This window comes from Cyanistes caeruleus, chromosome 3 (assembly GCF_971803275.1).
Source record: "Cyanistes caeruleus chromosome 3, bCyaCae1.hap1.1, whole genome shotgun sequence".
NCBI classification, from domain to species: Eukaryota; Metazoa; Chordata; class Aves; order Passeriformes; family Paridae; genus Cyanistes; species Cyanistes caeruleus.
This window is the reverse complement of record NC_141703.1, coordinates 39,816,854-39,833,738: the sequence shown is the minus strand read 5'-3', so window position 1 is coordinate 39,833,738 and position 16,885 is coordinate 39,816,854. Positions and strand designations below refer to the sequence as shown.

Here is a 16,885-nt window from a genome sequence, read left to right as displayed (position 1 = left end):
TCTTGTTATATCCTTTCCTCCATGATTTTTTTGGCTCCTAAAATTTGAGTGGGTTTTATGTGTTTCATTAGGTTTATTGGCCTGTCTGATTCTGTGTGTGGGCCACTGTATCTTCTAGTCAGAAGAACATTTATAGAAGGATTCAAAGTCTGTAATAATTCCTTGCATGGATTATTTAATGGCATTTAATTATTTAACTTGAACTGACTGGATTGATTCTTGTATTTATGATTCATGATTTAATGGAAAGAACACAACCAAAAACTTCTTTAGTAACACAGCAGTTGTAGAGGTCCTGTCTGCCCTCTTAGTCTGTCTGGGGTGTGTGGTGACTTCAGAAGAGCTCTTACTCTATACTTACACAGAATATTTGTGCACTTTTAGGCTGGGTGCCTGTGCTACCTTTTTAGATGATCCTGTGTACTCCACACACAGGAAAAACAGATCTGTTTGCAAAGGGGCCTAGAGTCTTTCTATGTAGAGCTTGGTGTCTTTTCTTCTGGAATTCCTACCTCCAACTGCAGGTTTCTTGTTGGCACTGCTTGTCTTGTAAGAAGATTTAATTTAATTATTTTTAAAGAATAAGATAATATAATTGACTCTTCATAGATTTTTAGATTGCAGTGATAACTGAGGGAAAATCTGCCTTTCTGGCTGGCATGGACTTGGGTAGGTTTCATTGGTATCTCTCTGACTTTGATGGGCAGGTTAGTGCTGAACTGTTGCAAAAGTTTGCCTGCATTTTTTTCTTCTTCACTTGTGCCCATTGAGCTGATATTTAGAAATGTGGGATCCGTAATTTTTAATTCTCTTCCTCCTCAGCTAACATTTCTTTTAATCCAAGTGTTGCTTTAAAATTTTCAACGCCTAGGTATTTGCTGTGAGAAAAAACAGTGGAAAAATATTAGTCAGGACATGGAAGAGTCATGTGTAGTAAATAGTGTATCCTGCCAAAGACAGGGCTGTTTTTATTCTAGCCTTATGGCGGGGACTGGTGTCTTAATACCTGTAACTGTTCTTTATAGTATGCTGTAGAACTGGTGTTGCATTCACAAATTCATAGGCTGTCTTGTATTTCCTTTTTTTCCCATATAGGCTTCTCAGTAATTGTAACCTCAGAGGTAAAGCCAGGCAGTGATTGGCAGTACTCTTCTTATGCCTCTGTTCAGCTGGAAAGTTACATTTCCATTTGTGCCCATCTGTGTGCTACATATTTTGGCCGTGGACCACTGTATAAAAGTCATGCAGAATGAAAATGCATTTACCAAGAAAGATAAATGGACAGGAGAAGTGGGTTTCATCAAAAACCCAACTAGAGTGTCAAAAAGCAGGATAGGAAAAGTGAAATAAAATTCTAGTGTGATGTGTAACATGGAACAAGTAAAACTAACGGTGCTTGAATTAAAAAAGAAGTTTCAAAGTTGTGCCAATAATGAAGAATTTCCCAATCAGTTTTGGCTTTTTTTTTTTCTGGCCTTCCCAGTTGCGTGTCTTCACAGTTCTTGCCTCAGCAGTGGGATCAGGCCAGGCTCCAGGTCTAGAGCAGCTCGGGTCCTCACTTGTACGATCGGTGTCATCTTGTGCCTGCTGGCTTTCCTGCCTCACAGACCCTTATCAAGGTGGCGTCCACAAAGGGCCAGAGAAGGCTGGAAGGAAAAAGTGCTGATGTAGCCAAGAGGGAATGATGGTCAGCCAGTGCTGAGTTGTCCCACCTGCTCTTCTCACTTTCCTACCTTCTCTGCGAATCCTGTCTGGAGGTGATAACATCCTGCTTCATAAATAACTAAAAATTTACATAATTAATTGAAATCTGGGTTCTCTTGTGCTCTGTTTCCAGTGTGGTCTTGTTTACTTTTCCAGGAGAGAAGAAATAATTTTCCCTTGTTCAGTACCATAGCCTGTCAGCCTTACCCCCAGGAGGTGATTAGCCTGTGTATTTTGAAAAGTATAAAGTTTGCCTGATTTTCTTGTCTTCATATGAAACATTAAGAAAAAATTGTGATGGTTCTTACTTTTTGTTAATGGTCATACAGTTTGCTACCTGTAAGCATATATACCATGATGTTTATGTGCAAATCATCTTTATGACTGATATGGTCTTCTTTGCCCTTATTCTTTTATCAGATATAAGAAACGCATTTCCCTAAACATGGGTGAAACTGAGCAGAGACCAACAGCAGGATCCCGCTTAGGAGCTCAGGAAAATGCTGGGATCAGTACTTTGGAACATGGACAGAAACCACCTATGACACCTCCTGGAAAACTTGTCTCTATCAAAATTCAGATGCTGGATGACACACAAGAAACCTTTGACATTCCGGTAAGGCTGTGGAGGCTGGGGTGGCTGAAGATTATTCAGGCATTTCTGATAATGCATATTCTCAAACCAGTTCTCTTTTCATTTCAGCTCTGATTCATGTTGCAGTGAAAATGGCTGATGTGTGTATCAGCATTACATAGACGACAGTGCAATAGAATAGCATTAAACAGGGCAGTGAACTGTCCATTACAGTTATTAATTCCATTTCTGTTTGAACAGCTTCAGGAGAGGTTAAAGTTCTTGGTGGGTTTTTTCCTTCAAATATTAGATCAGTAGTTTCTTTCTGAACAGTTGATGTATTTCCTTGCTGCTGTTTTGCTCTTGATCCAGTAAACTGTAGATCTATTTCTAGATATCTACATAATTTTTTGGCTTTCCTCTGGCAAGTCCTTAGGATATTAACTTGAAATCATCAAAAATTTTCAGTAATTTATATCACTCTTACAAGCACTGAGTGGTCTCACAGAAACTGAGTGCAAGGAAAGAAGCAAAGCAGTCTCATCTAAAGTTTCTCTGTACCCTGTTGAGATTAATCTAGGTTTGTCCTTGCCAAGGAGACACAGCTACTACTGCTATAGTGTGTGGTTGTGATCAGTAGAATCAGAATTAGTTTTGTTACCAAGACCAATCCAGTTTCACACCATCTATCTGTTAGTAGCCACTAATGATTTTAGCGTGCCACGCTTACACAAGTAACGTGTAATGTGGTTGAACGCTCTTGCTGTTGTGGAAGTGCACTGGAATGTGTATTTTTCAAAGTCTTCAGGGTTCAATGAATAGGAAAGCAGAAACCTGAGTTCAAATTTCATCCTTTGTTACTTGCGTTTTTTGTAGCTACGGTAATTTCCATGCCTTCATTGGCTCGGTTTTCCCTTCTGTAAAATGGAGGATCACCAGTGAGATACAGACGTCTTAGACATATAGTGCCCTGGAAAAATGTTATCCCTGCATTAACATAAAAGAAATTCTGATTAGGAAAATTAAAATTAAAAAAGTGTTTGTAATGTTTTTATGATCTGCTTATGAGGTTTGTCTATTTTCTTTGTGTACATGCAGGCACTTTTTGGTCTGCTCTCTGCTGCTGTTTGTGATCCACCTGCAACTATGTGTTCAGTCTCAGATTTTGTTTTAGTGGAAGGAAAATTCTCTGGACAGGCAGGTTATGTAGGAGCTGAACTGCCATCAAGTAAAATGCCCATGTGTGTAGAAACTTGTTACACTTTTGTGCCTTTCAGAATGCCTGTCAAATATCTATAGCAAACATTCTTTAGGTAAAAGCACTCTTTAGATAATTGTTGCTGTTCAAAAGTGTAGTTATATTTTAAATCATCAAACACTAATAAAATCTTAGTGCTCTTTTATTGTGGTATCAATATCTCTATTATTCCAGAGACAGGTTTGGGGGTTTTTTTAACCCATCTGTGGATGTTAATTCACTGCATTTTGAAATTTGAAAATGATGTGCAGACACTTGACAGAAACCATTTTGAGATTAGGTGTCTTTCATTAAATTGTTTAGAAGAAAATACAAGATCATGTGGATGCAATGCACCCTATAACTCCAGCTTTGCTTCTGGGAGTTTGAGAAAAAAGTACTTTTTTGGTCTTTCACATTAGGAAAGACCAAATATCAGCATTTAATTTGTTTTTAATTTCATCAACACCTGAAGGACCTGAGGATTTAAACAACTCTCTGTTGAGATCACTTCAATACGATTGTTTTCAGAGACTTTTATTTCATAACCATCACTACTCAATGAAAGCCCAGTTTGTTTGAAAAACAAACTTGCTGGTGAAATATGCAGGATCTTTTCTACAGCAAATCTTTTCTACAGCCTTTTGTCTTTAACCTGTGCTAGTCAAATGGGGGAATACACATTGTTTTCAGTCTTATCTGAAAGACATGAATTGTTTTAGTCCCATCCACAAAACTGAGTAGGTTTTAATACATCTAAATTGAAGTGTTTATTCACGTTGGAAACCCCATGTTCCTATTTATAAGCTTCATGTTTTTAGCCAAATTGGTGCAGTATACACAGAAAAGGAAAGTGATACCGTTTCAACAAAATATTTTAGGAGCAGCAAGTGTGGCCGTGGGCAGAAGATGTTAAACATACATGCCTAAGCACATCTGTGGGTTTGCTTCTCAGTGGAGAATTAAAGACTTTTTGCGTGGTTGAAGATCTGAACTACACTTCCCAAAACCTGAGCTGCTACAATTATGAAAATAACATTGCAAATATGATACAAGTATAAACTGAGAAGGATTTGTGTTTCCTACAATTTCAGGAATTTTGCTGCACAAACCTTTCTGGGTTAGCAAATGAGCCAAACTTTGGGCGGTTTTATTGATGCTTGTAGTGTGTGTTGTAGGATGGGATGAGGTTTAATGATGGCAGTGTATTATTTGCTCATGAAGTCTGTGTAAAAATGGAAAGAGATACTGGTGCTACTTCCTCCTGAGTTTGGGGGACCTAGTGGGACTGTCCATCTGTCTAGTCCGACCTCTGTGCTGCTCTTGTACCTTCAGCACCACTGGCCCATTAGCTGCAAGACCTTATCTGTGTGGTATTTTGATTGGGTTTGTTATTGTTCTGTTTGAACGTTGTCATGGCTTTAGGTTTTTATTGTGTGCTCGTTTATTTTTTCTTGTTTATTAAATTTTGATTTGGTTTGTTTTTAGATTATATTCCAGGAGACATGATTCAATATCCTTGCTCTTAAGCAATCAGTTTTCTCACATTGTATACAGATGACTTGTTACTGTGAGTGCCAAATTCATCAGATTTTTTTGTCTGTTCTGTGTATAACAAAACAGGGGGAAAATATGACCTACTTCCATTACCCCTCAGTGCTGCTGCTGCTCTTTGGGCTGTTTAAAAGTAAGGTAACTCCGGTGTCATTTGTGTTTCTAAAGGAAAGTTCATTCTTTAGGTGTTTGTGCTTTGATGCCATATAATCATACCTCATTGTATTACTTCTCACAAGAAAAAATCCCAAATGAGCAAAAAAGAGAGAAGAGACATCCACATGCCTATATATGGACCTGTAAATTATATTTTTTTAGTAGAAAATGCCACATTGTATGTGGAGAGAGCTTCTATGGGAGACTTCAAAAACAGAACCCACAATGAAGGCCTTTTCATCAATTGTTGTAAGTGCAATATTGTAAAAGAAAGGGATACATAAGAAAAACCTTTTATGCTTCATGCTGTTAACAAACAATATTTCATTGCAGAGTCTTCCAACATCCCTGTATTCCAAAAAGCTAGTGAAAAGTTGAATAAATAATCCTGGATCTTCTACACACATCCAGTTAGCTGGTTGGGTATGCATGTTTGAAGGAGGAGGGGGAAAGATAGCCACTGCTGTTTAAAAAAAATTACATGACTTTGTATTTCCTGCCTTTAACATATAAGGAAAGTACAAAATTCATCAGTTACCTTTTTTTGAGCACATTTTTGTCTCTCCAGCTATAAGAAGACAAATGATGTAGAACAATCCTTTCCTCTTTTTAGTTATCCAGCATTTTGTGACTGAGTTGCTGTACCTTTAGCTTTCTGTCTGCCACAGACTCTCAGACAAGAACTAGATATCAGCTGCAGTTGCAGGTGATCAGTGCCTGAAAATAAGGCCATGAGTCAAGAGTTCATGATCATCCAACACCTGAAGCTGTTGGTCACAATGTCGCTTACAAGTGTGGAATATATTTCTTCCCTGCTTTTTGCTTCTAATTTCTGCTTTGGCTGTATTTACTGAAAAATTAGTTAGGTATGCTAAGTGGAGACTGCAGAGGTCCAAAATACAGCATTCTGTTTGGCTGAGTTGTGACTATGTGATAGAATGAGCAAGTATATTTCCTTTCTGCTAGGTATGAGGATAACAGCTTTAGCTAAAATGACTAATAAGGAGGAAGAACATTTTCCACCTGTGTACACATAATGATAATCATATAGAGATAGATCTTGGGCATTTTGAAAGGTTGACTCTTCAACTTGAAGACTTGCAAAACCCCACACTGCGAAACAGAGGTAGTGTTTTATATAACAGAAGGTGAAGATGGAAAGTTCTGTACTGCTTGATTTTCCTCTGCTTTTATTTCTCACCTAAGTTAGTAGAAAGAGAACAGGATTGATTCCATAAAGCCATAGAAAAACTTAGATTTCCATATGTTTGTTTTGATATTATCTCCCCTGTAGATTCAAAGCAGTTTAAGTGAAAATGAAATACAGTTTTTAAAGAACAGTAAAAACAGTTGATGATTGCATCTACTTCAGATCCTTCTGGGCAAAAAAACCCCTTTCATGTTTAGTGTCTGTGCCATTCATACTGTATTTACTTTTATAGTTGTTTCATTGCCAGAAGTAATCTGTTTTAAAACTACTCCTAAACGCAGAGTCAGTGTTGTTCCTGTCTAGGAAATGCTGAGGACAAGGCTTGAATCTCCTGTTAGACTGCCAGGATGATTTGGTGACTCAGACCAGGTTTAACCCTGACTGATATGATGCTTGTCACTGATCACATCCTTCTCTCTGGGTGAATGAAGGTGATGTGACTGGGATGATACTATTGATGCTAAATAGCAAGTGAGAGCTGTTTCTTTCTTTTGAAAAGGTGAGCTCAGAGTATGTCACAGGAGGTCAGGATTCTTCTTTTGGTTGGGATCTGAGCTCTTTTTAATTAAAACCAAAGCAAAGTCTCCTTTATTGTGTCTTCAAGAAAATAGTTGCTTCCTTTTTTGTGGCTGTCTTTTGGAATGACCCAAACGTGCTTGCCCGTCCGATTACTCAAGTTTATTAAACATCTGTTTTTTGTATTTTGTCAACTTCCTTTCCCTTTGAATGTATTCAAGCTTTGTGAAATATGTGGGGTCGGAAAAAGTCATCTGCTTTGGGGGATTAACACGCGTTTCTTAAGCAACAGGAGTCTCTTAATAGAAAGCAGGGTAAAGGTGTAATCCTTTGTAAACGTCACTTGTAAACATTTAATTTCAGTTTTCTCTTGGAAGAGAAAAGCTCAGATTACTTGAGAGTACAGAATAAAGAGTAAATGGTCTTGGATCTACAACAATTTATCTTCTGCTGGAGTTTGGATGTAGGACCTTGGCAGGGAATTTCTCTGCCTCAATCCCAAATTTTTCAGAGAGAAGGACTCCATAATCTGTTAATTATGACCCCTGTTGAGCATCTGTTTATTAAGGATAATGTTCTGGGTGTGGTTTTTTTGGGGTTTTTTTTTGTTTCACTGGTTTTGTTTGTTTGTGCAGTCATATGGTGGTGGTTCATATTCCCTTTGTGGGGAAAGTGCTGTCTATTAACCGTGCTCCCACCAGATTCAAGCCAGAATGTGTGCCAGGAAAAGCTGAATATTAGAAAGTCTCAATAGTTAATAACAAACATTGCATGTGCTTTCTTATGAATTTCCACAGGTGCTGTGTTACCTATTAAATTCAAAATTTCAGACACGTTTTTATAAATGTTTGAATTATTTTCTGTTACATTTGTAGGTTATGTTAATTGCCTTGTCCTAGGTATTTACATCTGTCCTCAGTATGCAATTATAACCAGTGAAATAAACAATTCAATAAAAAGAGCAGGAGACAGTATGACAATGCAGAAACGTGAAACAGTGTTTTATGCTTTCTTAGCCAGCTTCAACTTCAGTTCAATTATGAATTGTTTTTTTTCCTAGCCGAGGAAGTGAACAGCAGGTCAAATGTCAGTTATTCATCAGTCTGAGACTTTCTTTTCTTCTTGTGCCTGAAATTATTTGGCCATTGCTGTCAGACTATTTCCAGTGAATATCAAGCATTTAAATATTCACTAATTGTCACGCCAGCTCTGCTGGTTATTCTGAAATTACAAGAAAAGCAGTAATTTCTTCAACTCTCAAACACATCAATTGTATTTTTCTCAGCAGAATATTGTTAGTGGCTACCCAGTAAACTGAGTTTTGTTGACAAATGTGTGGAATATCTTTGTTGAAAGACAAGGTATTTTAGTAATGTGTGTTAATAATTTATGTGCTTTTTAAAGTGGGAGAGAGAATAATCCACAAGCAAACTTCTGTAACCTGAGGCAGCAGACTGTTTAAACTGCTGATTTCTTTGTTAGGATTCTGTAGAATGAATAGAACAAGTGGGAATGTAATTTTAAGTGCCAACAAATCCAGTCCATTCTCAGACTAGATTGATGTATTTGAAGATAATTGGGAAATGCATGTAATTTTCTTGAATGAATTAGCCTAACTTGTAATCATGGAAGGCTTCTCAAATACTGCCTTTTCACCTCTCTTGTTGAGCTGACTCACCAAGCTGTGCTCCAGCGTGTGAGCCAGCACGAAGCAGAGGATGGAGCTGGCACAGGAAGGGCAGCTGTGGATGCAGAGGCATTGTGGGGGCATTTGTGAGCTCTGCTGCCCTGACTGAAAGGGTCAGTGAAATCAGGCTGTGAATCTTGCTGTAGTGTCTATGCCTGCGTGTTGGTTTGCGCAGTACTGGTGAGGCTGGATTGATGGTCTGTGTGGGGAGCGAGGGCATCCTCCCCAGTTATGGGGTGTTTCCTTGGGCCACCTGTTTGGAGGTGACAGATGCCCAAGGAACAGTGGGAGATGGTGTTTGTAATCTCTCCTCTTCAAACTGTACATGTATGGGTGTCCAGTGGTACAAACTCTGATTTTGCTGCCGCTAGGCTTTCCTGTTTCAGGGGTGACGGGAGAGATGTTCTGCTTCTGGTCAGAGCTGAGCTGCCTGTTGTGTGCATCCTTCCCTTGAGACTGAGTTTCACCTCTTGCATCCTTGAAATTTTTAAAAACTAGATGTCAAAGCCTCAGCTAATCATTTTCATCCATACTAGGATGAAACCATTGAATGGGCTGCTCATCATGCCTGTCTCAAATGTGTATCTTGGGATGAGATTAATTGCTTTCTGGAGGTGCTTGTATATCCCTACATGTTGCTTTTTTCTGTTCCAGCAGTAAGAGGAAATATAGAATCATTTAGATCAGAAAAGGCCTTTAAGATCTTTGAGTCCAGCTGTATTTATGTAGCATTTAACTATAAAGCAGTAGCATCATACAGTTTAAAAAGCTTAAAGTAAAAGTGCTGTGATATATTATTTGTAGATCCAGTATTGACATGGATCCCTCATACCTGAAACAGATCAGCTGGATATCAAGATAAGGAGGATCCTCACCACCTGCATGCAGTCAAATGACATGGATATAATGGTTATCATCAATAAAACCAAGCAGAACCAGACATGATTAAATTCATAATGGGAGAGGAAATTTCTCTTCTTTTTCTCCCAGCAGTTCCTGCTATAGGAATTGTCCTCTCACCAAGCTCCTCCCTATGTCACTTAACTTTGGGAAGAGTGTAAAAGTTGCAAAATAAGGCGTGCCATGGAGAAAGAGCACATTGGTGCTGTGCTGCAGTGGTAATCATGCATGACATGATTTATTTAAGCCCATTCTTTGTTAACACAAGGTGGACAAGCTCAAGCTACTTTCCTTAAGGTCTTTATGAAAAACAATTGTCCATGCTTCTGGACATACATTCTGGAGAGGCAAAATAAATGAACGGGATAAACTTTGGGGAGAAAAGAGCTGCCTTTCTCCGCCTCCTGAGTTTAAAAAAGTGTGTGTTGTCCACAGCTAGAGAAATGCAGTGTAAGTGTGCCAAGAGCACAGTCTCATGTTAGACCTGAGGCATTTTAAAGCACACCCAGTTTATAGTTCTGCACTGGGCAAAAGGAGAGAAAACTCGGGCTCGTATGTGAAGTACTGCTGGTATGTGATTGTCACAGAGTACGGTGGATGGCCATTCAGAGCACTGATTTTCAGTATGTTAAATTGCAAAAGCATATCTGCCTGTAACTTGTTCTCTACCCTGTTTGAGGGATGAAGGTACGTTGATTTAGGGATCCCTGTGCACATGCTTTCCAACATTGTTTTGAACAGAAAGCCTCTGTGCAAACAGAGGCTTACATAGTGCAGGATAAAAGAATGGAAAAATGTTCTAAATTGTCCATTCATTTCCCTTTCAGTTTATTCTCAGTTGATCATGATCATTTATTAACTGTTTTTGCCTGGTGATAACACAACCTGCTGACATTAATTCAAGTTCTAGCAATTCAGGTTCTTCCTTGGTTTTCTCATTTGGTACCTCTTTTCCTTCCTTTCTTGGCACTAGAACATCCCCCCTTATATTGCTTATCCTTTTTGTTCTCTCTTCAGCTCCTTTGTAACTGCTGGTTCAGCTCCTTGCTGTTGGTGTTCTCCAAGGAAACAGGAGACAGCAGTGTGGAAAGATGCAGGAGTCCTGGGTGTATCTCCTGGGTCTTTACCCAGCTTCATTGTGTGCTCACGTCCTTCCTCAGTGCAGTGTCAGGTCTCTGTGTTAGAAACCATGTGCAGTGCTGCATAGGGGAGAGAGTGCTCATCACTTGTAAAGGCTGGATCTACAGGCAGAACTAGGGATGCTTGCTGCATAGTCACATTCTCACTCATACTCAAACTGTCAATGGGAGGAAACATCCAATTTTTACTTCAGATAATGGTGTGGTTTGAAAGTGAAATTTGACTGGCTTAAAATTACCTGAAGAAACCTTTATAGCTCGGATGCAGTGATTAAAGCAGTGTGTCTTGGTGCAGTACAAAGGGCTTCACCAGTTCCCAGATTTAAAAGCCTTCAGAAACTTACTAATATGCAGCTTCCCTTATGTAAACTTACCTCCACTGCTCCAATGGGCTGCCTCCACCAGGCTGTGATTACAATAGGCAAGCACAATTAAATGTTGTCTTTTGCGTGCCAGTGTGTAAATCACATCAAATGCATGGCTGAAAATGTCTGCCAAAGCTTTTGTGTGTATCTGAATCAGACCACCGTGTTAAAATCATTTTTGGATAAATATGTCAATTTTTGAATAAAAAGTGATGCACGAGGCACACATCAAGTGCCAGATAACTCAGCAAATACAAACAGCAGTTGTAGAAGTAGATTACAACATCTCCTTTTCTTATCCCCATCCCCAAAATGGAGGCTTTGATAGAAATTGCACAAACATAATGCTGCCAGAATATAAATAGCAAATGGTGAATTATGACTTAGTGCCAGTTTGCTTTTTGATGGTCTGTTGGCAGATGCAAATATTCATGCAGAGCACAGCAGCAGGGAGTTTTTCTTCTCATTTCTTTCACTGCTATCTTCTCACCTGCTTTTCTGATTGAACCTGGAGTAATTTCTTCTTTCTTTCTTCAGTTTGTCTTGCTTTTATAATTCTGGTCTTGTTCTCATGCCATGATGTTTTTGTACGGTTCTTACTGAATTTACAATTATCTCCATTTAGTAGATAGTGGGGCAGTATGTATTTGTGTGTACAAGTTGCTTAGCATTCTGAGGCTAGTTCTGCCTGCATAAAGGGGGGCCTTTTGCTCTTCAGTGACTCTTCACATTTCATTGCTTCATTTCATTGCTTCATTCCCTGGTGCAGATGCTCAGCTGTATTCTCTACTGTCATCTCACATCTCAGTTTTGTCCTTTCTCAGTAAACATTCATCTTTGTATCCTCTGTACGCACAGGTTGCATAGCTCCTCGCAGAGCTCTCTTTCTGGTCTTTTGCAAGGAGCACATTTGGGCAGAGCAGCAGGTCCTGGACCTGGAGAGACTGCCAGGGAGCACCTTCCCTTTCTGCTTGCTGGCAGGGATGAGTTGGATCCTCATCCACTTTACATTGTCTCCGGTTGACTGGAGTTACTGGACATAAGCTGGGTTGCATTATGTGGTGATGTCATCCAGGAGTCTCCTCTGAGAGCGCTGCCTTTTGAAATGAATCTCAGATACAACCATTTTGGTGAACAGAATCAAAATAAGAGGAATTTTGCAGAATTAAATGAGGTAATACATGTAAAATGATGTAAAAGAGAATGCTTTGTCAAAGCTTTGTATGAAGATATCACTCAGCAAATGTGAAAGGGCATTATCAAGTAGTTTTTATTATTGGATTCACAGAGAGTAGCTCTGCAGCCAGAAGTATATGTAGTTCAGTATTATTCTGTGCTCTTACATGTTCCAGAGTAATTCAGAAAGACCCCTGCAGTCAATGATAAACACAGGGTGGCTGGCAAAAGAAAATGTGTTTCATGAAAGCATTTGTGTGCTCACTCATGGCGTGATACAGAGTGGAAGGGACTCTGCAAGTAGTCTGCTCCAACTCTTGGCTCATGGCAGGGCCAGCAGTGAGCAGATTTCTCAAGGTCCCTAAGAAACATTTAACCATAAGAATTCAGGACTAATGTGTTCTAGATTTTTTTTTTTTCTTTGAGAGCCTTAGTTGAATTTCAGAGTCAACTGTTGAGCATCACTACAAGTCACTTTTAAGCCTGTGACTTGTAGTTCTGAGATAGAAACTTTCAGGTTTTTTTGTGTGGCAAATGAGTGAAGCCATATCTGTGGGCTTGTAAAAGAAATGAGGCAGTAGTCTCTTTATAAATGAAAGACGTAAGTGTACTTATGTTCTAGAGTTTGTCAGACCTTTCAGCTTTTCTTCGTAGTCTTTTACTTCATGTCAAAGTCTGGGTATGTGTGCTTTGAAAGACTATGGGAGATTCTAAAAATAAAATTCAAGTGGAAAACAAATGCTTCAAGTGGCTGATGGTGTCACAACATAGTCAACTCTGTGACTTTGCTACAATCTCAGGAAGAGCAAGGTAGAAATAGCAAGCTGCAGGAGAGCAGCCTTTGTGAACAGGAGAGACTTTCACAACTGCATCTACTTTTAAAAAGTCAGCAAACCCTTTTGAAGATCTCATGAAAACCTGGATTCACACCAACTTTGGAAGAGCTAAGTTTTCAGACTTTTTTCATGTGAAGCCATTGGATTGCTGTTGTTAGAGAAATAGAATTAGGAGCAGGTAATCTTTTTGTTTCTCCTACATAGGCTGAGTCTAGCCTTTGCCATTTCCTTCTGTATCTGTTCCACGAAACGAGTAACTTTGAGCAGATAGATATAGATATAGATATAGATATAGATATAGATGTCTTTGTAACTTTGAACAGGTATGTATGCCTTTCAGTAGGGAGGTCACTTATCTGCAGAGCATTTCAGATCAGTGCTGATTGTGTTTCATCCCAAGGAAGTTTGTGTACACGCAACTTAGCCAGGAGAAGTGACAAAAGGTTACTGAGGAAATGGTTCAGCGTTTCCTTGGGCTGAGGGAACAGTCTGTGAGGGTCATCAAAAGCTGATGTTGCTTATTTCACTGGAATGATTGATTTCCTGAATAGATATAGCTGTGAAGTCAATTCCAGGTATGTTTTAGTGGGGTTTTTTGGCGTTGTATTTTTTGTTTTTTGTTTTTTGCTTTGCATTGAGCTTCTATTTAGGATGCCATGGAGGAAGGAAAAAAAACAACAGAGCTCAAGTCCTCAGCCTCAGTGGTGGTGTTTTACTGAGAGTTAAACTGAAGGTTAAGTCCTTCAGCACTCGGAAATAATTCACTAGCCACTGCCTCTTAAATAATTACTTGAAAATGAGATTTGTTCACCTGGTAATAAGGTAGCATAAAAAGATTAAATAACTAAAATAATTAACGCAGACTGATTTTTTTGAATCTGTAGATAGCTTAGGTATTAATGTTTAAATTTCAGATTAGCTAGACATTTTAACAGAAGATGCCTGGCTGATTTAACTGTGAATTCTGATTATTTCTGAAAATAAATAACTTGTCCTCCTCTCTTGAAGACATCTCAGTTCTACTCAGAGGTAATCTGTTTGTCCCTTTATAGCCATCAGGTCCTCACATTGATATTAGCCAGGTGAATGGGTGTCACCAATTATCCCTGTTTTCCTCTGGGGGCATTTAAAGGCCCCAAAAGACTGGCTAGTGGTTGTGCAAATTCCTTTCATGCATATGGAAGGCCATACCACATCAATGAGCTCCCTTCTTGTAGAAATGATCCATAAATTCCTGGGTGTTTGCTGCCATCAGCTGAAAACCACTGCGCTGGGATGTGAAGTGCTTGGGTACATGTATAGCTCTGTACCTCAGCATAGCAGCTGTTTTTAACTCTTTTTCTTCTCTCACAGTTGTAGAGTTATGGCCCTGAGAAGCACTGTAGCACCAAGTGGAACACCATGTATGTAAAGAAAATGCCTTTGCCTTCACTTTCAGGCTTCCAGGTCCAGAAGTGGGTTTCTTTTACATTCCCTTACTGGTGTTTAAGAGGACCAGAGAGTGCTGGTCCCAAGGCCCCCATGGTTTTCCATGTTCCTTACTTGTTAGCTGGGTATCTGGCTGTGTTTTAGGCTGCTCTGAGGAGAGCTGACTGAGCTATGGCTAGCTTTGAGCAAGGGTTCATCCTGACCTGTGAGTCAGTGTGTAATTTTTGGACATTTGGGTTAGGGTTGGTCCCTGGTCCTCTTTTATTTGCAGCTATGAGGGTACAACTACCAACTAACTGTAAGGATACAATGACATCTATAAGGATAGCCCTGGGGTACGGCTGAAGATGTGGCAGCATCTTCTAGCGTGACAGATAGTAAGCTTGTTGGCTTTGTTTTCTTCTTGCATTTTTTTCTGTTTCTCTGACCCTCTCTGATAAAATAATTCAATGGAAACATAAACACTGCATTGAAAAAGGCTGTCTTAACATTTTGTCTCCCAGCTTGGCACAAGCACTCACTCCTCTGCCTTTCTCTCATTCCCCAGCATCTGAAGCCCCTTTTGGACTTGCTGATGCCTCCTACCTCCACAGTCTTTCTGTGGCAGAAAGTTCTAGCAATTTGCTTCTTCTGTTACTTCCTCTAAATCGATGAAAGTAATATTAATCTCAGCTTTGTAAGGTTTGAACTGTTCCATTTAAACTGCCTCACAGAAATGGGCCAATTATTATTTTCTGTATTGTGTTTTGGTGATTGACTGACTAGAAGAGGGTGAGGCAAAAAAGAAGGATTTGTTTAGAGAAGGGCAAATCTGCTTTAGTGACAGATGAAGTGCAGACAAGAGAGATGGAAAAAGGGTAGGATAGGTGGGAAAAAGGAGCCTCTGAAGATGCAGAAGTATGAAAAAGCTCACTAAGAGTAGGAGGAAAGCATTGTCCTAGACTTGTATAAATCTCTAACTTACCTGCATTAATTTTTTTTTTTGGTCTGTACTTAAACACTGGGGGTCTGGTGCTTTTGTGTCTTGAACATCACAGCATGACACAGTCATGTAAAGGAAGAGCACTAGAAATTAGCAATGATTGCACAGTACAGTCTGTCAGAATTGGAAGCAGAACCCTTCACTCGCTCCTCTCTTTAATTGCTGCCTATCAATGCTTGCATACAGCAGAAAGTTAATGATGCATCTCTTAAAAAATTACTGCAAATTGCAAGTCTGTTACATTAATATGATTAATCTGAACCAAAAGCTGTACCTAAGATTCTGCTAAGGCACAGTTGCATATTAGAGCCATAAAGTATGTGCAGCCATAACATAAGTGCCTGCTCCTTACTCTCCATGTTCTGTAAGGGCAGAAAGGGAACAATGTGTTAATTATTTTTGGCATTATCGGTGTTGATGTCAGGATGATGGTCTTTTGAGAAATACCTTGAATCCAAATTACAATAGTCTAAAATGTATTTGAGTGAGGAAAATACCTTCATTAAAAATACCCAAAGTAACCAACTTGGCACATATGCTGAGACAGTGGACACTTGACTTCCAAAGTGGAACCCAAGTGGTAAATTTAACAGTAAGGTGGTGTAAATCATGTCAGTTCCATGCTTTTAAATACTGTCAGCTGCAGCAGTTTAAAAAGAAATTCAGGCTTCTGAAAATGCAAATTTGATTGACAAGAGTGATTCAGGGTTGTTTTAATTTTGCAACCTGTTTGTTTGAGAGGCAGTTTAATGTTTTGAGTTCTCAGAATGGCGGAAGTCTGGGGGGGATTTCTATTCTCACCAGGCACTTCTTGCCCTGACACAGCTGCTTGAGTGAGTTAATCTACTTGGCTTCACATCTGTTCATTGCCTCCCTCCGCTGCCCCCATCTTCACACCAGAGCAGGAGCCCTGTGGCTCTCCTGGCCCCCTTTTCCCATTCCAGGGCTCAACTTCTCATTTCCTAGGCTCCTGCCCTTATTTCAGCCTGTTGCCAGCTGCCAGGGAAGAGCTGCTGTAGGATGCTGAGTATTGCTTGCTGTGTGAGTGCTGACCCTTGGGCAGAAGAGGGAGGAGGGTGCAGTGTGGCACCTACAGGAGCAGGCTGTCTCTAGAAGGGCTGGGAAATAAGGCAACAGTGAGTAGCTGGAGCAAATTTTCCAGCATCTGACTGAAATGACCGACAAGGTAGTTCCAAATTACTGGAAAGGTAGGCTTCTTGCTGCCATGGCAACAGAAGTTTCAGTGCTGACTGAATTTGCTATTCATGAAGAAAATAAGGTAAGAATTGGCAAGTCCCACTTATTCTTCCACGCTTTCATTTTCACTTTCTTAGTGATGCAGTGTTTGAGATAGAGACTTTGAAAGGGAATATTCATGTTTGAAACAAAATTGGAAATCTTTGGCTTTCATGCACTCTTTT

The 16,885-nt window shown here is 39.6% G+C and overlaps 1 protein-coding gene across 11 annotated transcripts in view; it reads left to right on the top strand.

The window, feature by feature from the left end:
* The window catches only part of FARP1 (FERM, ARH/RhoGEF and pleckstrin domain protein 1), a 202,336-nt gene that overhangs the window by 36,831 nt on the left and 148,620 nt on the right, over nucleotides 1-16,885 (top strand). For all 11 annotated transcript variants that reach the window (XM_086880843.1, XM_086880841.1, XM_086880837.1 and 8 more), the window contains exon 2: nucleotides 2,125-2,320. In XM_086880843.1, coding sequence (XP_086736969.1) covers nucleotides 2,150-2,320 — 171 coding nt within the window. In that variant the 5' untranslated portion in view covers nucleotides 2,125-2,149. The remainder of the gene's footprint in view (nucleotides 1-2,124; nucleotides 2,321-16,885) is intronic.